Source organism: Diceros bicornis, chromosome 21, assembly GCF_020826845.1.
Source record: "Diceros bicornis minor isolate mBicDic1 chromosome 21, mDicBic1.mat.cur, whole genome shotgun sequence".
Lineage (NCBI taxonomy): Eukaryota > Metazoa > Chordata > Mammalia > Perissodactyla > Rhinocerotidae > Diceros > Diceros bicornis.
This window is the reverse complement of record NC_080760.1, coordinates 10,724,189-10,746,587: the sequence shown is the minus strand read 5'-3', so window position 1 is coordinate 10,746,587 and position 22,399 is coordinate 10,724,189. Positions and strand designations below refer to the sequence as shown.

The 22,399-nt window shown below is 40.9% G+C and overlaps 1 protein-coding gene across 4 annotated transcripts in view; it reads left to right on the top strand.

Moving 5' to 3' along the window:
* Positions 1–17,934: 17,934 nt before the first annotated feature.
* PIP4P2 (phosphatidylinositol-4,5-bisphosphate 4-phosphatase 2) overlaps positions 17,935–22,399 on the top strand; it is a 47,225-nt gene continuing 42,760 nt past the window's right edge. For 3 of the 4 annotated variants that reach the window (XM_058564566.1, XM_058564569.1, XM_058564568.1), the window contains exon 1: positions 17,935–18,101. In XM_058564566.1, coding sequence (XP_058420549.1) covers positions 17,996–18,101 — 106 coding nt within the window. In that variant the 5' untranslated portion in view covers positions 17,935–17,995. Of the gene's footprint in view, positions 18,102–18,550; positions 19,522–22,399 lie in introns of all 4 variants that reach the window. The other variant, XM_058564567.1, reaches the window with a different exon arrangement.

The following is a 22,399-nucleotide window of genomic DNA, read 5'->3' as shown; positions in this document are numbered from 1 at the left end:
CAGGCTGTCTTCAGATTGAGGAGCAGATCATCTTGGTAGTATCGAAAAAGATAGACTTTGGCAGACTATGGCTAAAAATAATTGGATTAAAGGATTGTAATAGTTACTTCCATCTGTGTATGTGACTTTATATTTCTCACCATGTTCAATCTCCATATAAGGGAGGCAGTTAGGTTTAAAAATAAATGATTTGGGATCAGATGACGGGCTGAGATTCCAGTTCTAACGTTTAAAGCTAGCAGTACGATAAGTGAGCAACCTGATCTCTTAGAGTTTCAGTATCTACCTCAGCAAAATGTGTATAATAGTAGCACCTGCTTCAAGGGTTGCTTTGAGGATAAATTGGGATAATTCACATAAAGCAGTAAGCCTTCATTTAAAAATGTTAGTTACTGTCATTATCAAAGATAACCTACTTTATTTTCAGAAATTTTGTCCCTTCAGGTAGAGATTAAGTATGCCAATCCCTGGCTTCCACTGTTGGCTTAGTTTTATGTCTCTACCATTCCCAACCAGGGCAAGAAACAGATGAAAACCCCCATATTCACTAGGGCCATGGTTAGGATATTATCTGGCTTCTGCTTAGGAACTCTGAGCTTATAAACCTGTGTCCTCCAGGCTGCAGCCTTCCCATATCTTTGCCCTGTCCCTATGACTGGCTGCCCCCACCCACCCCCAGCTCTCAATTAGCCTTCTGATTTCTGCTGTTGACACAGCAGCCCTTCCTTGAATTTAAACCTAGTTTACTGATACCCAGAAACCTGTGGATCCCAGGCCAGCTTTTTCTCTACAGGGGTTAAACCTGTGCCTCTGATCATTAGCTTCTAACTGTTCATCAGCTAGATCACTGCTCTCCTAATATTGCGTTTCAGTTCTTCTTAGATTCCCTTGCTGCTGTACCTCAGCAGCTAGATCAGATGCCCTGCGGTACTGACTGGATCTGGAACAGGCTTCAGTTTTCCCTGACCATTTGGACGGTGCTAACCCACTCCTGCAGCAGCTTGCGTGTGATGCTCCTATCAACTCTATTTATTCTTGCTTCTGCTATCCCTTCTTTCCCTTTCAAACTAACAGATGTCTCAAAGCCAGGCTAGTCTGAGTTGTGGTCTAGAAAGCATGGAGATGGTTCATAAGATAAGAAATTAGAGGTTGGATGTCATATGACTCAACAGTGTTAACTGTCCTACTCATTTGTTGCACAGGTTTACTGTGAAATGAGAGTCTATATACAAAGCATATTTTAAAGTATAATTGTAAAACTATAATGATAATGGACAGAAGTTTCTCTTGTTTCCAGCCCCCCTTTCTTCGCCTTTCTGGTTATGTCTTTGTTTTCCTGACATGGCTACCTCATCGTATTTCTTTCGCTTTCTTGTTCCTTTCTCCTCTTTCTTTCTTAACTTCCTCTCCCTCCCCTCTCCTCCCCTGTCCTTGATATATATATATATTTTTTCCATCCAGTAGGCTCCTGTTTCTCTCTGAGAGCTAGGAGCTTTCTGAGACTGGCTTTCACACTAGCTCCCATCCTCTACCTGATGATGGACTTCTGTGCCCTTGCAGAAGAACTTGCACGTGATGGGATGGGACAAGTTAAGGCGTGGGACATAGTAAGTATTCATACAATGGAAATAAATGCAAATCTAAAAAGAATGAAACTGATCTTTATATGTTGATATGGAAAGATCCCCTGAATAGATTATTAGGTAAAAATAGGACATAGACAAATGTTTATAGAATTATTCAACTTATGTTAATAAAAAGGATACACAAGCTCCATGTATTACATTTGTTGTGGGGAAAAGACTGCAGTAAACAAACTGACACCTTTTTAGGGCCTTTTAAAGGAATCCAGGTATTTTGACTCTGCAATTCCACTTTTATTAATAGAAATTTTATATTGAAGAAACAAATATTGTATAATTATCGCAACATACTTAGTGCAACATTTTTAACAGCAAAAAATTGGAAATAATCCTAGTGTTCAACATTAGGAAATTACGTAAATAAGTCATGGAATATCTACAAAAAGATATAAAGTATAGTTATTAAAGTTATATTTTTAAAATCTACTTAATGACATGAGAAATATAATAAATTTTTAAACAAAAAAGCAAGTTACAAAACAAATTTTACAGAAGGACCTTAATTTTGCTTATGTGTAAGATACATCTGCATAGACAAATAATGAAGGAAATACATGAAGGTGTTAGAGTGGACATCACTGCAAAATGAGATTAAGGAGGTTTCTATTCTCTTCTCTGTCCTTTCTCCATTTTCCAAATATTAAAATACAACAACACATTCTTCTATAGTAATAGAGAAAGTAGAAAATGTTATTAAAATAACAGAAACGTTCTTCAAAAATTTATGGGTTCAATTGAGCTCAGTTCTTTAGAATAGGAAGTTTTACCTTTTATATTTTTTACCTCATGGTTGGTTTCTATATCCTAAATTAAATATGACATTTTCATAAATTAACACTATCTATCTATCTATGTAACATCTATCTGCCTGTCTATCTGTCTATCTATCATCTGTCTTTACTCTCCTCAGCCGAGCTTTCTAAACAGGTTTGTTCTGCGTTTTCTCTTTTTTAGTTAGTAACTCTTTTGGCAATAAATGACTGCTCCCAGGCTGGTTGAGTAGACTTGATATGTTCTTCGTAGAGGAGGCAGGTAGAACTTTTCCAATAGTTCCATTACTACAATTCCTTACCTCTACAAATGTAAACATGTTCATACATTTTGTTTATTTGTGTTTGTGTGTTTTGTTTAAATATAGGACCACTCTTAAATGCTTTTGAGTAATGATGCGTTAAAAGGCACATTTAGCCTAGAAATTTCACAGCAAATTTGTAAAAGGCAAGCATGCAACTACCTGCACTAAGAAATTCTTTTCCCAAAACGTTGTTCATATTTGTTCAAATTAAACATGGAAGTTACATTCAGTAAGATAGATCCTTCTAGTCATCCAGACTGGTGTTAGTAAAAACCATTTGAAAAAGAAGATATCTGTTGCTCAAAGAAGCAACTTATCTTCCTAGAAGGGATAATATTAGTAATCAAAATATTGGTATCAATAACAATAATTTTACTACAATCTGTGCTTATAAATCATTTTTCATCCCTAAATATTCCTTCATCCCTACATGCTGTAGAACACATCTAGATGCCATTCCATGCCTTGTTCTTTCACCTGATTAGTAACAGCATTTTTAGCTGAGACTAAGTATATTATTTTCTAAGGTGTGATTTCTTAAGGATTAGATGCTCCCTTAACTGTGTTTCCTTGGTGTTTTCTTCATATGTCCACTAGTGCAAAAGTATTTTAATTTTCTAAGTCTATGTTACACTTCAAAATTAGAAGTCATGCTCCATTCATTTTCATGTCCCCACACTTATGACAGTGCTTGGTACAAAGGAAGCAATCAAAAAATGATTTTTATGATTAAATTAAAGAGCAAATGATAAGAATAGGTGCTAGGAGAAAACAAACAAGCAGTGGTTGAACTTGAAACTCTCTCTAATATTGTTGTAGTGAAAGAATTTAAAATATTTTTAAATTTTATAGTATCTTACTGACTGATCTTGTGAGGCATTTTGTATTGATTTATGTTTCTGATCCTCTGGTTCATTAGAAATAGGAGAAAAAAAATGGTAGACATATTTGTTTAGAGTTATATGTTTTATTTTAATCAATGTTTCCTAAATGGAAATTCATATTATTATCTTCAAGAGATATTTTCAATTTTTAAGAAACAAAAAGTAAGTCACATGTAAGTGCAGACCTTTCTTATATTAGCCCAACTAAAAGTTACCTATTTATCTCTGATTATTACTCTGAGTTGAAGTTAATGGTATTTCTATCAAGGGGTTATTTCTTGTGCAATAAAGAATCTCACTTTTGTTTTTATATATTTTAGTTTCTTCTAGATTTTTTTTACTTTGCGTTAACCAAGTAGTATTAATTCAGAAAAAAATGAAGAAGTTTAGAATAGAAATTTTTGTCTGAAAAAATTTCTGAACTGAGTGGTCTATGACTAGACACAATTTAAGAGTCAGGAAAAGACCATGAAGAGGGCTTGTCTTTGTGGTATGGAGTGGGGAAATTTTTCTGTGGGAGGTAGGATAACGGCCCACCAGAGATGTCTGTCCATATGAAACCCCAGAACCTGCGAATATGCTACCTTACATGAGAAATGGGACTTGGCAGATGTGATTAAGTTAAGGATCTTGAGATGGAAAGATTATCCTGAATTATCCACGTGAGTACTCACAAGTGTCCTTGTAAGTGAAAGAAGAAGGCAGGAGAGTCAGAGTCAGAGATTTGAAGATGCTGCATTGCTGGCTGTAAAGATGGAGGAAGGGGCCACAAGTGAAGGAATGCTAGTGGTTTCTTGAAGCTGGAAAAGGTGAGAAAGTGGATTCTCCCCTGGAGCCTCTGCAAAGGGACGCAGCATTGCTGACAGCTTGATTTCCCCCTACTGAAAACTATTTTGGACTTCTGACCTCCAGAACTATAAAATAAAAAGTTTGCATTGTTTTAAGCCACTAAATTTGTGGTAATTTGTTACAGCAGCAAAGGAAACTAATACACCTCCCTAATATTATTCTACATAAATGATATTATTGTTAAATAAAAAGCCCTTCCCATCATGTAGGGCAGCATTGGAGACAGCTGTGTGAGACCAGTGGTGCTAGTCTGACCAGTTAGTGTTGACCAGTTGGCCACAGTGATTGGTGAGACCAGTGAGAATATGTGACAAATGAGGTCAGTGACAAACTGACCAGGCAGACAAGGCAGGATCCCTCAAAAGACGGAGTGACCTTAGGCATGTCCTTAAGAGTCAGATGACCAAAAGGAAGAGCAGACCTGAGAGTAGAATGCTCAAGAAGGCATGAAAGGGACCAGGCAGGCAATGGCATTCTGCTCACTCTTGTATCTTGTATTCTGGGTTAACATGAAGTGAGAAGGAATGAGGATAGGAGTTCTACCAGCGAAAGAAGACAGTTTGATGTCTCATGGTCTATAAATTACAGAGAATATAGAGAAAGATCACATACAGAGACAGCAGATAGTGGAAAATTAGACAATTATTAAAAATATTTTCAACACAGACAAAACCAAAAGACAAACAATAAGCTAGAAAAAAACACTTGCCTTGTTTATTACAAGTGCCTAATGTTCTAAAGTTGTCTGGGACTCAAGGGAATGGGTACTTTACTCAGGCTGTTGCAACAGGGAGAATGTCCAAAGGGAATGTTTCCTGGAAAATGAGAAACAGGAGGTATTTTATATGGCAAAGAAGCAAAAGTGGCAGAGCGCCGGTTGCTAAGTTTGGCGGACTTTGGTCAGTCAGGTGTTGCAACCTTTCAGAAAAGGGGTGTGTGTGTGGGCGCGCATCTGTGTGTGTGTGTGTGTGTGTGTGAGAGAGAGAGGGAGAGACGGAGATAGAGAGAGAGAGAGATTTGTCCTGTTTCAGTCCGCTATGTCTTGTTCTTGGAACTGTTAACTCAAAGAAGGAATTTAGAGGAATGGATTGGTCCCTCAGTACCAGGGAGTGTGGGGGTTAGTGTTCATTCAGAGAAGAATATATTTCTCCACACAGACAAAAACCAATATATTTACTATAAGAAGATAAAGAAATTCTTTATAACTCTTTCTATATATTTCTTTATTAGTTAGGGAAAACACCTCCTGCTATAATAAATAAACTCTGAAATTCAGTGGCTTAACACAATAAAGTATATTTCTTGCTCACAAAACACTTCCAAACTGGAATTCTTGATGGGCAGCTTTCCTATAAGTGGTGACTTAGTATCTCAAGATCCTTCCTTTTTGTACTGTTTTCAACATGTGACTCCCATGGTCTCCTTGGCGGGGGGGTCATCTCCTGCTTTCTATCTTAAAGGGGAAAGAGCATAGAGGATCATGTGAGGGAGGTTTTTATGATCCAGGTTTAAAACTAGTCTATATTACTTCCACCCACCTTCCATTGGCCAGAATTTGGTCACATGACTACCCTGAAGTGCAAAGATGGCTGAGAAATATACTTTAGCTGGGTTCCCAGGAAGAAAGCAGGATGAGATTTTATCACTCAATCAATAAAATTTTAAATAAGATTTATGAATAAAATTTTAAAATGATAACAAAAAGATGAACTCCCCAGTGGAAAAATGGGCAATAACAATGACCAATAAAAATATTAAATAATATTCAGAATCATTAAGGATAAAGTTAAATAAATTATCCTCAAAAAACACTTTTCCTATTGAATTGCCCATATTTAAAAAATAATAATAATACCCCATGTTATTTTCCTAGGCTGCTGAGGAACGGATGGTCTCAGACACCACAAGCTATCTTATTGAGGGCAAAAATGGTTCCCAGGTTCCAGAGGACAATTGACAATATATATTCAAAGCTTTAAAATGTGCATAGTCTTTGATCCAGGCTTTCAATTCAAACAATTTGCCAGGAATAAATAATCAGCAAAGTGTTCACAGATTGACTGAAGTCATTCTTGACTTCCGTCTTTCATCCACCACATGAAATCCATCAGGAAATCATGAGAGATCTACTTTCACAACATACCCAGAATCTGATCCCTTCTTTCCACCTCCACTCCCTCTGTCTTTTTTACCTATAGTCCAATTTTGACAGAGTAGCCATTGCGATCGTTTTAAGACCTATGTCATATCAAGTCACTTCTCTACTCAAAAGCCTCCAAGAGCTTCAAAGTTTTCTCATCTCAGAAGAAAAGCCAAACTGACTCCATATGATCTGCTCCCTCCTGGTCCATGCCAAACTCTCTGATCTCATCTCTTCTCCCTGGGAGCACACCTCCTGCCCCCTAGCTCCCTTTGCTCAGACCACACAGGCTTCCTGCTGTTCCCATGTATACCAAGCATGTTCCCTGCTCAGGGCCTTGCTGTTCACTGTCCACATCTCCGCTCAAGTGTCAGTGAAGCCTGTTCTAGTTCCTCCATGTGAAAAAGCCCTGTTCTCACTCCACCTATCTTTCCTACTTCCCCTCACCCTGCTTTATTTCTCTCCACAACATTTACTGCCATCTGATATATGACATATCCTTGTTAAACTGAGTGTTGTCTATCTTCTTCTGTTATAGTGAGGTCAGGGATTTTGTATCCCCCAAAAGAGCGCCTAGCACATAGAAGGTGCTCTATAAACATTTGCTGAATGAATGAATAGTAAAATACTGTAAAAAATTTGAAACATTAAAAAACAGAGGACTGGTTAAATAAACAAGATAGAATCAAAAACCTAGAAGTGCAGAAAATAAACTAGAATGTGGTTCTGTATCTCACAGGAGGAAATCCTAGGAATACCTATATCTCGTAGGAGGAAATGCTAGGAATACCTTTCTGAAAAGGTAACAGTTATTTTTCTTACCCATTGGGCTTCTGAAACCATAGGAAAAGGAAGTTTCTCATCATAAAATGTGTTTTTACATTTATCAATTGCTTCTGTAGTCTCAAATAGATTTCTCCGTGAAATGTGCATATGCGTGTCTCCAAGGCCTAAAAGGATTTTTAAAAAGCAATCTTACTCTTTCCAGATTGTATAGTCAGCTTGAGCTGCCATAACAAAATGCCACTGACTACATGATTTAAGCAACAAAATTTATTTTCTCAGAGTTCCAAAGGCCAGAAGATCGTGGTCTGACAGGACTCAATTTCTGGTCAGGACTCTCTTCCTGACTTTCAGACAGCTGCCTTCTTGCTGTGTCCTCACATGTATAGATTCATGGACAGAGAGAGAGAGAGAAGAGAAAAAGAGAGAGCACTCTCTGGTGTCTCTTCTTATAAGGAAACTAATCCTGTTGGATTAGGGCTCCACTCTTATGACCTCATTTAACCTTAATTACCTCTTAAATGCCCTATCTCATCTTTGTAGCCCCAGCAATTAGTACCAAATACTTGGATTTATTAATCAAAAATGTTTGAATCAAAGAAAGCATGATTTGGGGCAACAGTCATATCTATCTATCTACGTCCCTACCTATCTACCTATCTACGGAAATTAATAAAAGAAACTTGAACTAAATTGGAGTCGTGAAGGCCTGTAGGGGGAGCTCTCATGCCCTGTCATACATCATCAATTGCACCAAATAGGAAGAGACCTACACTTGCATCTTCAACAGGAAGTAAAACTACTTTACTACTGAAGGAATTTTCTCTTCCCACCTGGCAACAGCCCTGCCAATGAGAAGCTGTTGCCACCCTGGACTGTCACTTTCCCTCAAAGGACTTTCACATAGAACAGCCCCTCCCTACTCCTTTTTCTCTAAAAAGGCAGCTCCCCTTTGTTTTCTGGATTTGCCTATGGTTCACCATAGCACGCACAACCCAAATTGCAATTCTTTTGGCTATTCCCTAATAAACTTGTTTTGAGGCTAAAATAACAGGCGAATTTGCTTTTTAAGTTGACATATCTATGTATTTATCTTTACAGGTTATTAAACAAACTGAACTCGTGAATAAGAAATGGTTATAGTTTCCTCCGAACACTGCCCCTAACAGGGTCATTGTAAATTCTCCCTTGCATCCTGTAACAGATACCCTATCTCATCATCACATCTTGGGTAGATTCTGTAATTTCCTGGTCAATTTCAGTGATTAAAAATCCGTTGTCTAAAACCCCAATTTCATATCCAAATCAAAGATATCCTCTTTTCTGTCATCTGCTTAGCATTGTGGCTTAAAGGACCTGCAATAGGGAGGGAGTATGGTCTTCTCTTTACCTCTTTCTGATTTTCCAGCTTGGGGGGAAAAGTGTAGTTTACCTCAGGGCCTCCGCTTCTTTCTTCCTCTTCTGGGTTCCACTTTCTCCAGAGAGTGGACACAGGTAGGAGTCAGAGGGATTCAATGGGCATCATTGTAGTCGTCCGTGTGCTGTTTGACACTAATTCTTGGGGCAACATTGACTGGCCATTGGCAATGCCCTCTCCATGGCAGGTACTCAAATACTGGATTTCTAGAGGAGGCACAAAAGTGAGTTCTTTAGGGGCCTTCCCAGTCCACAGTGTCCTGCTTAACCTCTTCAAACCCTCCTCAGCTCTTGCATTCAGTGGAATACTCTATGGGCTCTTGTTGCTGTTTCTTTTTCACCCATCAGTTAGCTTTTTGTTTTGGTGTCAGCATGATGGCACAAGGCCAGCTATTTTTTGTGGTGTTCACTTGGCCTACTGGAAACTCATATGTTCTCATGACAGCAGAAGTGATAGTGGAGCTACATCACAGGCCTTTCTGTTTGTCCTGCCATCATTCTTCAGTTCTTTTTTCCTGTTCACATACACTTTGGAAAATCCACTAGCCTGTGTCCTAATATGATGTACAACTAGAAAATGAGGTGCTGGTTTTCCTTTTATGCAGACACCCCCAGACTTTGCAAATCATTCTCTTAGAGCCCTTCTCACTTGGCTTTTTGGAAAGTGGCAGAGGAAAGCAACAGCAAGTACCTCCTAAGCCAACAACTCATGACTCCAATAATTCCCATTGCCCTCCTCCCCAATTTTCTGCTTATGTGGGTTGGGGCAATTGTGGTTACTGAGGGTCCAGTTCTGCTGATGTAGTATGTGGGAGTACTTATTGCTTCTTTGCCCTCAGCTTTGGACCCTAGCTATCAGCTTGGGATCAATAGGGAAAATTCCGTGCAACCTCAAGTCAAATGTCCTCTATAGAACTGTGCACTTCACTCTTTTCTTTTGGGGGCTACTTAGAGAACTTGTATCTTGTTTTACTCTTATTAGCATCCTGTGAGATGTAGGACAGTTATCCCCCATTTTGCTGATGAAACGGAGACAATAAGAGGCTAATCTAGGACTAATTAATTGGAAAAAACTCTTCTATGAGTGCAGTCAAGGCTTCAACCCTTGTCTATTTTTTCTGCAAAATGTTGCACCCTTTTCAACCCCAGAACATGGCCTTATTCTCTCAGGGTTATAACTGCCTGCTAGAGAAGTAAACGAAATCCCTCGGAGCTGAAGGTAAAGATAGTTACCCTCGGTTTAGCAGAACACCCGTCCTTCATGTTTCCCTCCCCTAAGAACAAGTTTCCTGCCTTTCCAGAGCATGCAGTTAAGGAAGGAGCATTCATATTTTGTCCTTCTTGTGAAATCTAAGTCCCTGTTTCCTTGGACCTCACAGTGTCCCTCAAAGTCCCTTTAATAGGCATTTCCAAAAGACCTAGGATCCTTCATGATGAAATACAACCTCCTCAGGCCTCTGAGACACCCTAGAGTTCTTGCATTAAGCATGCAGACTACACACTGAGATCCTACCATATAGTACCCATGAGGTAAGTGTAAATGAATTAATGAGTTAAAAATACAAACATATCCCAGCCCATTGTGCTTCTGGCTTAGTTCAGTGATGACTATCCCCTAGTTTTGCTTCCAATAAAAGGGGAGAGTGGTAAAAAAAAAAAAAAAAAAAAGCTTATAGTTATGGCAAATCTAAAGGCCAGGCACTGATAGTTACATTCCATACATTTTCTCATTTAATTATCATAAATACACCATGAGGTGGGTATTATTACTTCTGTTTTACAGACTAATTAGACAACTGAAGTGTAGAGAGATTAAATTAACTAAGATCACCACTTAGAGGTAGTGAATTCAAACATACTTCTCTCCGATTTCCAAGCCTGGGCTCCCAGCGCAAGGAGAAAGACTGAGAAGTCAGGGTGAGAGAGGGGAGGCGGCATCTCAGCATCACCGAGGGAAGCAGTTATAACCCTTACAAGAACATGTTCAATATCAATGTACTTTACATTGCATAAATAGTCATAAAAATAGATTTCTCAGATGGAGTTTAGAATTTCATATTAAACGTCTTCCCAAAAGCATGATGTCCCTTGAAGAACTGTCCTTTGTCTTTCTCTGTGCCTTTCTTACATGAAATATTGCTTGTAGCTGTGACAAACCGTTATATAATGGCCCCAATGAATCGCACCTCTCTGCATCCATGCCCTTCTGCATGTGACATTACCACACCTTCCATCAAGACACTGAATTTATCCCTCTGCCCGCTTGAATGTGGGCTGGACTTGTGACTTGCTCTGACCAATAAAATGTGGTAGAAGTAACTTTCTACATGTTCCAAAACCTTGGACTTATGAGGCCTTGGCAGCATCTGCCTTTGCCCTCTGGGAGCACTATTCTGAGACTGCCATGCAATGAAGAAGCCTGGGATGAAAGTGCATTTGGAGTGAGAGGTTGAGCCAGCCCAGCTTTCTCAGCTGTGCTCAGTCCCCAGCTGATCTGCCAGCTGAATGCATCTTTCTTAAAAATAATACACTGTTATTTTAATCCACTAAGTTTTAGGATGGTGGATTCTTACAAAGCAATAGATAAATGAAACAGAAAGTGGTACTGAAAGTACAAAGCAACTGATAAATCCAACAGAAGTTAGTATTGCTCTAACAAAACCCAAAATATATGGCATCTTCAGCGCCAGGTGGCAGGTGAATGCTGGAAGAAGTAGAGAGGATACTTAGTGGAAGCTAGAAAAACAGGGAGAAAATTGCTACTAGAGACTAGAGAACAGAGATGGACCAACTAACTGTTGCCTGTGGTAACTTGGGTGGTAGAAAATGTACCTAACAGACTTGTTGATCTCAATAAAGTAATTTCCATGTAGGATATAGCAGTCTCCTCTTATCTACAGAGGATACGTTCTTAGACCCCCAGTGGGTGCCTGAAACCACGGATAGTGCCAAACCCTATACTATGTTTTTTCCTATATGTACATATTTGTGATAAAATTTAATTTATAAATTAGGCACAGTAAGAGATTAACAATAACTAATAATAAAATAGAACAATTATAACAATATACTATAATAAAAGTTACCATAGCCACCTTAGCATACGATTTTTTTCCTTTTCTTATTAAGTCAAGAATTTTCACCTTTTCACTTACAGGAAGCATCTTATGGCTTCTCTTTGTCATATCCAAATTGCCAGCATCACTGTTCTTGTGCTTTGGGGCCATTATTAAGTAAAATAAGGGTTACTTGAGCACTGCCATACCCCCACAGTTGATCTGATAACTGAGAGGGCTACTAAGCAACTAAGGGGCAGGTAGTGTATACAGCGTGGATATGCTGGACAAAGGGACGATTCAAGTCCCAGGCAGAATGGCATGGGACAGGGCAAGATTTCATCATGCTACTCAAAATGGCACACAATTTAAAACTTATAAATTGTTTATTTCTGAAATTTTCCATTTAATATTTTTGGACTATGGTTGACCACGGGTAACTGAAACCATGGAAAGCAAAACTGTGGATAAGGGGGACTACTGCATAGAAAGTAACAGTTAGCTTCTTTTAGCTGTGTTTGATGAGGTATTGCAAGAGAGAGGTGGCGTTTTCCATTGCTGCCATAAAAAATTACTACAAACTCAGCAGCTTAAATGACATAAGTTTATCATCTTATAGTTATGTTAAAAGTCCAGAGACAGTAAAAATTAAAACCAGATTAGCAAAATAGTATCTAGTAAGAGTTTATTGCACACAAAAAAACAATTTGAGAACTGGGAGTCTTCAAATCCACCACTGAGAAGCTCAGAGGTCTGACATCACAGCATGGATTATAAAGTGGAAATGAGGAAGTGGTTTAACTTTTACAATGATTGGTTATTATAGTGGGGGTTTCCCAGTTTGGAGTTAATTCCCTGCTGGAATTGGTTAAAAGTGATTATCTTATACCATTTTAGGAAGATGACTGAAGTTTCTTTTATGATTATCAGAGGCATTTACAACAAATAACCTAAGTTAAATTTTGTTTATGTTCATGAAATAAGCTATATTTATTTTGCCTATTTGGCTTAAATGGTTTTGCCTCCTTGGGAGATGTTCAAGCCTGGTCTCCATTTTACTTTATTTTAACAGTTCTGTAGATCAGAAATCCAACACAGCTCTTACCAGGTCAGAATCAAGGTGTCAGGAGGGCTGTGTTCCCGCCCAGAGGCTCTAGGGGAAAATCTATTTCCTTACTCATTCAAGTTGTTTGTAGAATCCAGTTCTTTGTGGTTGTAGGACTGAAATTCCCCTTCCTTCCTACTGTCAGCTGAGGGTCACCCCCAGCTCTGGAGTCCACTCATACTTCTTTGTCCCCTTCCTCCATCTTCAAAGCCAGCAATGGTGGGTTGAGTCCTTTTCACACTTTGAATCTCTCCTCCTTCTTCTTCTGTGAATATCTCTAACCACAGCCAGGAAAGTTTTCAGCTTTTAAAGATGTGATTAGGTTTGGCCCACCTGGATAATCCAGGATAATCTCCTCATCTCAAGGTCTATAACATCCCTTAATCACATCTGCCAAGTCCCTTTTGCAATGTAAGCTGAAATATTCACAGATTCCAGGGATTAGGGTGTGGCCATCTTTTAGGGAGCATTATTTTGCCAACCACAGAGATGAACTAAAAAAGGAACATTTAATTTACAACAGAATTTAGAGGAAATATACAGGACTTAGGACAGTCTTCCATCTAGCAAAAGATTTTTTTTTTTTTTTTTGTGAGGAGATCAGCCCTGAGCTAACATCCGCCAATTCTCCTCTTTTTTTGCTGAGGAAGACGGCCCTGGGCTAACATCTGTGCCTATCTTCCTCCACTTTATATGGGACGCCGCCACAGCATGGCTTACCAAGCAGTGCGTCGGTGCGCGCCCGGGATCCGAACCAGCGAACCCCGGGCCGCCGCAGCGGAGCGCGCGCACTTAACCGCTTGCGCCACCGGGCCGGCCCCCTAGCAAAAGATTTTTAATGTTAGAAATGACCTCAGGATAAAATTCAAATCAAGGGGATTGCTGTAAAACACCTTAAGACCTCTGAAAGATTCAAGGCAGTGACTTAGAGACTTCCTTAGACGGACACAGGGGCTTCTAAGAATCCACAAGGCCTCAAATGTGGCCCAACATAGAAAGATAACCTGTCTCAAAAAAAAAAAAATTATGTCTGTGTCTTCTAGGGCATAAGGTAAACCCCAGTTAGATTCACAAGAAGCCTACAAAGTTTTTAAGAGAGTTGTGTCAATTTAGATTAAAAGAGACAGAGACAGATCAAAATGAAAAGAGGCCTCTGCACCCCCAACTTTCTTTGGACAAGAGGCAGGCTGGGAAAACTACTCAGCTGCAAACAGGAGCCATATCTAATGGAAAAGAAAGGACTCAGTGACAGGGCCAAGAGTCAAGGAGGCCAATAGGTGGGGAAACCAAGGAACACTAGGAGCAGAACTGGGCCCCAATAAAGGAGAATTCCCTGGCTCTAGGGCCAAGGGAGCTGGTGACATATGCCCAACTGGATTTCAGAATTCTGTGGTTCAGTGTTTCCATTCTGAATGCACATCACCCCCTACACCCTGCCTTACGAAATTGGAGTGTTTATTGCTGTTATCCTGTTCCTGTTTCACCATTAAATGTTGGGGAACAGTTGAGCAGAGATGAGGAGGACACATAATTTGTCTTTTAGTTCACAGCAATCTGGGTCAAGAGGTGCTGTACCCAAAGAGCTGAACCTGTGGTATCATACCTGAGGAGCTTTGTCTGCACCTGGACTTGATTTACATGACAAGATACACAAAGCTGACTTTGGTGATTAAATGAGACTTTGGGGGCTTGGGAATGGGGTAAGTGTAGTCTGCGCGTAAGAGGGATATAAGCCATTGTGGCCAGAGGACAGACTATGGGAGATTGCTGCATAATGGCCTCCAACGAATCATGCCTCCCAGTGGCCCACACCCCTTTGCAATGTGACACTGCCACTCCTTCTATGAAGAGATGGACTCTCTTCCTCTACTGGCCTTGTGACTTCCTTTGATCGTGTAAAGCAGTCTCTGGGCCCCCAACTCTCTTTGGGCAGGAGGCACACTGCAGGAGGTGGAAGAATGTGATGGAATGACATTATTTGAGATCCAGAGCCTAGATCTTAAGATATGCCATAGCTCCCACAATCACCCTCTTAGAATACTGCTCTGAGACTACCAGGCATGTGAAGAAGCCTGGAATAAAGACTACATGGAGAGAGATGCCTGGCCATCCCAGCTGTCTCAGCTGAGCCCAGCCCCCAGACAACCTGCCCGCTGAAGGCAGCTGCCTGAGTAAGTCCAGGCAAGACTGACAGAATAACCACTCAATCAACCTGCAGAATCATGAAAAATAACAAATCATTTTGTTTTAAGCCTGGATTTTGGTGTTTATTGTCACTCAGTAGTAAATATCTGGAACTGGAGCTTAAGTAGCTTAGGTGAGTAGTAAGATATATCTCTTACTAGCTCACACATTATCTGTTTGTACTGTACTATTATTCCAAAGACACATTAGCTCATCTCATGAATAGAGATGGCAAAGTATCATAACCATAACATGCCTTGGATTGATGAGTATTATTTAACATTTATTGAGTAACTATGAACTATAGTATTATCCTTAGAATGAAGTAATACTCATCTAATCAAAGTTTTTTACTTTTTGTGAAACTTGACATTGCTGCAAATATAATCTCAGTATACCCGTTACCTTTTATAGTGTAAGAAGAATAATGGCCATTAGCTGTATCACCCTCACATGAGTTCTGAAATGGACAGAGAAGCGGTATAAAAAAGTAAAGAAAGAAAAAAACCTTTACACTGATCATTATTACCTGGACAATAAAGAAACCCTGGTTGTAAAGCTATAATGGAACAATAAAAACACTGGTCAGTCAGATGGCAAAACGGTCATCTTCATCAAAAAGTCAAGAAATGCTTTTTTCTTGTTAGCAATTGGTTATAGTAAGATTCTGGGACTGTCTAGGATTTGTTCATGTACTCATTTGTTTATTTATTTGACAAATATTTATTAAGCGCTTACTAATGTGACAGGCATTGTGTTAGATACTGGAGATGTAATAGTGAATGAGACAGATATGGTTTCTGATCTCACAAAGTCAGCTGGGGATAGAGGGTGGGTGAGTAATGAAAATGTAAATACACTGTTACAACAGAGTGTGATGGGGACATGATAGGACACGAGTAATAGGATTTTGTTGATTCTTCTTAAAAGTTTCTTTAACTCAATAGCTTCCAGGCTGCAACTGTAAAAACATTTTGTAATTCTGTTTGTAAATACAAAACAATTTGTAATTTGAAATGCTGTCTATTTTGTAAATTGTTCACTTTTGCAGGAAGTGCTACATCTTGACTCCAGGAACTTTCTAGGTTCCTGGAGACCTATAAATGCCCTTGGATTATGTCATCTGGGGATCTTTATACTGTATTGTATCTTGATACTACTAACCCACAGAAGATGCTGCACATAGAAGACATTATTCTTTGATTTTCCCTTAGGATTTCCAGCTGGTGCCTAAATGGATTTTTCAGAAGACGGAGTATCTTCAGAGAGCAAAATGACGACCCTTCTTAATGTAATGTGAGTGGTGGTTTCAAATGTCTAAAGTCAGCTTTCCCTCATGCCCCTTTAAATCTACAGCTGAGACTACCAGCCTCATTTTTGGTTTGTTTTTGACTGCTACCTTGCAGGCATCTTGAGGATCAAGACCATGCCCTCGTCATCTTTGTTGACCCAGAAGTCGTGTAATAAATGTTTGTTGACTGACTCAAAGAATCCTTGCTGAGAAATTATCATTGGAGACCATGACTATTTTCCTACTGCATTTTTATCTGGGCATGTTCAAAACTTTGATTTTTAAATCACTTTAGCAAACCAACAAAAAAAGAAAAGAAATAAATAAACTAAACACAGAAAGCAAGACAAGACTGGGCCTAGTTTTTCTTTTGAATTCTCTTTTACTGTGAAAGATTATTTTAAAACATTTGCTCCATAAAAATTTTTTAATTGTCTTATTTTATTCATAAATTGCATTATTGTATATGTATCAGGGACAATACAATACAAAAATAAAACTAAAATGGCAACCCATTTTGTAAAATGAAACTTGTAAAAGCCAACACATTACGCATTGTTTCAAGAAGGTACTGTTTTTAGAGCGCCAAACAGGTATTAAAAATTAAGACGGAAAAGTAGGGAATGGCACCACTCATGAAAAAATCTACTTCCTCTTAGACGGCAGATGGTGAAAAATGACTTCATAACAAAGGAAGCAGCCCTCATGAAGGACTCGACAACCCTAGGAAAAGCGTTCCTCGGATAATTGCTGCAAAGTTTGACAGCAGAGTCCCTGCTCCTCCCGCGAGGAGCTGAACTCGAGCTGTGCGTTTCCCGTAGCTTTTCCTGTCATCGAGCCACAGGCCTTTTCTCTGACCCCTTTCGCGCTGCCCCCTACCCTTCCTCTCCTCAGTTAGGGAAATGTAAAGCACAAAGAGAAAAAGACTCGTAGCCCTTTCTTCCCGTTCCCCCGCTCCCCGTAGGCCACTAGGCTACTTCGCACCTTCCCTCCCCGCTGTCGCAGTCGGCCCTCTGTGTTCCCCGCGCTCCTGCTCCTCCCCTCCCCCTCCCTCCTCCTCCCCCTCCCCTCCCCCGGCTCGCTCTTCCTCTCTGCCCTCCCTCCCCCTCCTCCCCTCCCCCTCCCCCCTCCCCTCCCCCCTCCCCTCCCCCGGCTCGCTCTTCCTCTCTGCCCTCCCTCCCCCTCCCCCTCCTCCCCTCCCCCTCCCCCCTCCCCCTCCCCTCCCCCGGCTCGCTCTTCCTCTCTGCCCTCCCTCCCCCTCCCCCTCCTCCCCTCCCCCTCCCCTCCCCCGGCTCGCTCTTCCTCTCTGCCCTCCCTCCCCCTCCCCCTCCTCCCCTCCCCCTCCCCTCCCCCGGCTCGCTCTTCCTCTCTGCCCTCCCTTCCCCCAGTCCCGCTTCCCGGCGCGCTCTCCTCCCCCCGCCCCCGGGCCCGCGCCGGCCCCTCCCGCGCCTCCTGCCGTGTGACACATCCCGGGCCCTCCCGCCGGCGGCAGCAGCGGCAGCACTGGCCGCCGCCTCCGCCGGAGCCGCAACCCGGCTCAGCTGCCCCGGCTGCGCCGCTGCTGCAGTCATGGCTGCTGACGGGGTGGACGAACGCTCGCCTCTGCTGTCAGCATCCCATTCGGGAAATGTCACTCCCACGGCCCCACCGTACTTACAAGAAAGCAGCCCCAGAGGTAAGGCCAGCATAGACCTTTGTACTTCGCAAAGAACAGCCTAGAATGTACAAGACTAGGGAGCTCTAGCTCCGAGGCGGAGGAGAGATTCCCAGTTGGGCTGGGAGACGGGGATGCTGACTGCGCCTTCAGATGCAGAGCCTGCCTGCTTGAGAGCTTCACCGCAGGGCTTTCTGGTTGGCGTGGTGTGGGATGTGTGAGTGTCTATTTCACCCCTTCCTACCCACTGGTGTGGGATGTGTGTGTGGGTGCGTGTGTATTTATTTCACCCTTTCTTACCCACTGGTGCCTGTGGGGTGTGTGTGCCTGTGTGTGTTTCACCACTTCTTACCCCCAGGGTACAGGATGTGACATGGATTTCCCAAACTGGGCTTTGCTGTTTAGAGCAGCCCCTAAGTGCAGCTGGGAGGTGGTGCAAATCTTTCACAATCATTCACAAATCCTTTCAGGTTGCTGAGAAACCCGGAATACTGCTCACCTTGGCATCTGTCCTTGAAAGGGCTTAGGTTGAAAATATGCATCTCCTACCATTCATCCACCAGTGATCTGTTCAATCAGGATTTTGCCTTACCAAAAGGAATACGAGTTAATCAATATTCCTAATATGTCTGAAATTCCTGCCCTTCCTCATTACTCCTACTTGTAAGGAGTGTGTGTTAGCTTTAGTTGTGAATGAGGAGGAATAGAAGGGAAGATGGGATGTTTTCAATGCATATCTGGGTGAGATTGAAAATAACTTCTAAAAAGTAACCTAAGTTAATACTGTAACATTGAAATAAGTATCTATTTTTCTTCTCAAGATAGAATCCCATTGATGGCAATGAGATCTGGAGAAAGAAGGGGGGGATCTATTTACCAAACTATTCAGTTTATTCGAAGAATCTGTCTTTGTTCTAAGCCTTTTAGTTGATTCCTATAGGAGAAATAAGGTGGGGTCAAGAGTTATAGCAAATGAAAGGCAAGACTTTAAAAAACCGCTTAGAGTACTGAAAAGATTGGTCAAATACGGCACTTGACAGCGTAGCTTAAGTGCGTCTCTCTCTTTTTTGGCTGAATGTGAGAGAAGTTTAAAAACCCAAGGAGGCAAACATTAATGCTTTTGAAAATATGGGTGGATCATGTCTCTTGTAATGCAACTTTTTCTAAGTTCAAGTCAGAAATTGGAGCAGCTGTAAATCAGGTTGAACTTGTCTAGTATTTAAAATTTCCATTTAACATGTTATAACTTAAAAAGCAACAATCTAGTTTTAATCCTTAACTTAACAAGAAGCAGGACCAAGGAAGAAGATGTTGAGCTGTGAATAATTCAGTGTGATCTATGAGTTGAGAAATAAGATGCAAAACGGAACAGGACTCACCCGCAGAAAACCCACACGTCATCGTTGTTGGTCAGCATTACACTTGTGTCAGAGAACACCAGGTAGGGAATTTCTTTTAATGGGCAAATTTGATATTAATATTTTACTGTTATCTAAATTGTATGGTCTAGAATAGGTTTAAATACTTATCAATGAATGTTTCAACTTCATCAAGTCACCCTTTTAAGACAAAAATTTTGACAATTTATTAAGAGACAGAGTTTGGATTTAAGCCACTATCCTGTAACCCATTTTCACGCCCTCTATTCTGCATCTATGTTCACGCCCTCTATTCTGCATCTATGTTTTTGTACTTTTAGTCAGCTAGTGGCTAAATTATTCCACAAAAATGGTCGTACTCATGGATCTGCTTGTAGACTTATCAGTTGCCATATATTTGTTTAATCTGATAAAACTCCTCCAACTAGGCAATAAGGTAACAAGTTCCAGTTCAGCTACCGAGAGAAAGAAGTTTCATTCCAGAAAACTTCTAACAGCTGGAGAAATTCAATGGTTTAGCAAAAGGCTCTTTCTGCCTTATAGTAGAATACATTTTTTTCTTAACTGGTGAATGAAACAGGTTAAATAATTAGAAACACTCATTTTATATGGCATAATACCTAGGAAGCAAGAAGCATAAATGAGAAGTAAAGGCATTTTATTTGCATTTTTGACAGCATATCTTTTCCTGGTAAATAACAAAATAAGTATCTTCATAAATGTTATGACACACGAGATCTGGTTCTACTAGACCAGCGCTCCTCACTCCCTCAGTGGTTCATCTTGCAGCACGGTGTGCCGAGACTGTGCTGGGTGGACAAGCCTGACCAAACCCAGGCCTCGTGGAGCCCCCGCTATAGCGGGAGACAGAATAAGTCAACACATGGCTCAGTTATTTCGGATTGTAAGAAACACTCTGTCACTAGACCAGATGTTTTCCCTAGTTGACAAGTAGAGTCAAAGCTTGGGATTCAAAGGATCAGAAATAGAATGTACTTTTTGATAATGAAATTTGGTTTATGATTCTCAGACTTTTATTTTTAAAAAAAGTAGTTAAGAGGGGCCAGCCCGGTGGCGTAAGCGGTTAAGTGCACGCGCTCCGCTGCGACGGCCCCAGCTCGCCGGTTCAGATCCCGGGCACGCACAGATGCACCGCTTGTCAAGCCATGCTGTGGCGGCGTCCCATATAAAGTGGAGGAAGATGGGCATGGATGTTAGCCCAGGGCCAGTCTTCCTCAGCAAAAAGAGGAGGATTGGCAGATGTTAGCTCAGGGCCGATCTTCCTCACACACACACACACACACAAAAGTAGTTAAGAGCTGTAATTAGCAAATATTTTGTCCAATCCAACCCTTTGCTATTTGTGTCATCTTCTAAGAACAGGCATGTTAGCTCCCACCCCAAGATGAAATGTTCCATTTCAAGTTGAAAGTTGGTGCAGTGTTTATATCTGGCCAGGTTATTGATAATGTAAAGGGGAGCAGTTAGTATTTTGTGACTGGTTTTAGCACAGTGAGGACACTCCACCTGGGTTTCTAAGTGGAATGCTCCTAATGGTCTCCTGTCAGTGCCGGCTTCCTGCGGAGTAGGAGATCAGCTCTCCCATTATAATGCTCCGTGTGGTACACTTGTCAGCTTTTGTTAAGGCATAGAAATCAAAATCTGACAGTTTTAGGCTCATTTGCAAGGAGATTAGAAGAAATACCACAAAACGTACACAATTTGCGTATATTTAATTGTTTTTTTAATACATCTGCTAATTTTATAGGTAGGATATGGTAAAAGAATATGACCTTTAAATTTATGAGATTTACTTTGTGAAAACCGGTTTATATTTGGGGTTGTCTAATTATCTATGTATTGAATATGGGAATGTGGTTATATACTTCACTATAAATTCTAAAGGGAAAAAAGTACTTTGTTATACAGAGACAGACAGTTTGATTTACTTAGTTAATTTCTGTCACTCATTCAGCAAATAAATATTTGAGTACTAGCCAAGCTCTGTGTGTAGGAGGGGAAAAACAGACATGGCTCCTCTTCCAGTCTAGTGAGGGATATTGAGACATAAATTACATAATCATACAAACAAATGCGAAGTGCAGTGGGGAAGAGGACAGTGCTAGAAGTGTATCTGGTGCCAGGACGGTGTATGATAAGAAGATGTAACCTGGTTAAGGAAGTTGGGGAAGGCTTGACACTTGATTGAGCTCTGAAAGTTGAGCAGTAGTTAACTTGGCAAAAGGGGGATTGGAAGAACATTCTAGGCAAAGAAAATGGTATGTGCAAAAGCCTTTAGCAGGAGAGAATATGGTAAGTACAAGGAACTGGAAGAAGGCCAGTGTGGCTCAAGTGGAAACAGCATTAGGGAATGTGCTGCAAAGTAGGATTGGAGAGGTAGGTGTGGTTGATATTCTCCAGTGACCCTCCTACCCCTCCCAAGAACTGTACTTGAATACCAGAAATGGTATTCAAGTCCTTGGGTAGTTCCTGTCCTGGAATCTGGGCTGACCCTGTGACCCGATTTTGACCTGTAGAATAAGGTAGAAGAGAGCTGAATGACTTTGGAGACTAGGTCACAAGAAGTCTCGCAGCTTTTGCCTTGGTCTCTGGGGAGAGTAACTTGTCATGTGAGAAGTTGAATGCCCTGAGACTGCCATGCTTTGAGAAACCCTTAACCAACCACATGGAGAGGCCACATGGGGAGAGCGGTGCCTGACCAGCTGTCAGACATGGCAGTGAAGAAGCCATCTTGGATGCCCAGCCCAGCTGAGCCTTCAGATAACTCCAAGCCAAGCCAAATTCTTACTGCACCTGCATGATAGATTCTAGGTGATTACTGCCCAGCTGAGGCTGAACAGTCCACAGAATCATCAGAGCTAATATTAAATTGTTGTTTTAAGCCACTAAGTTTTGGGTGATTTGTTCTGCAGCAACAGA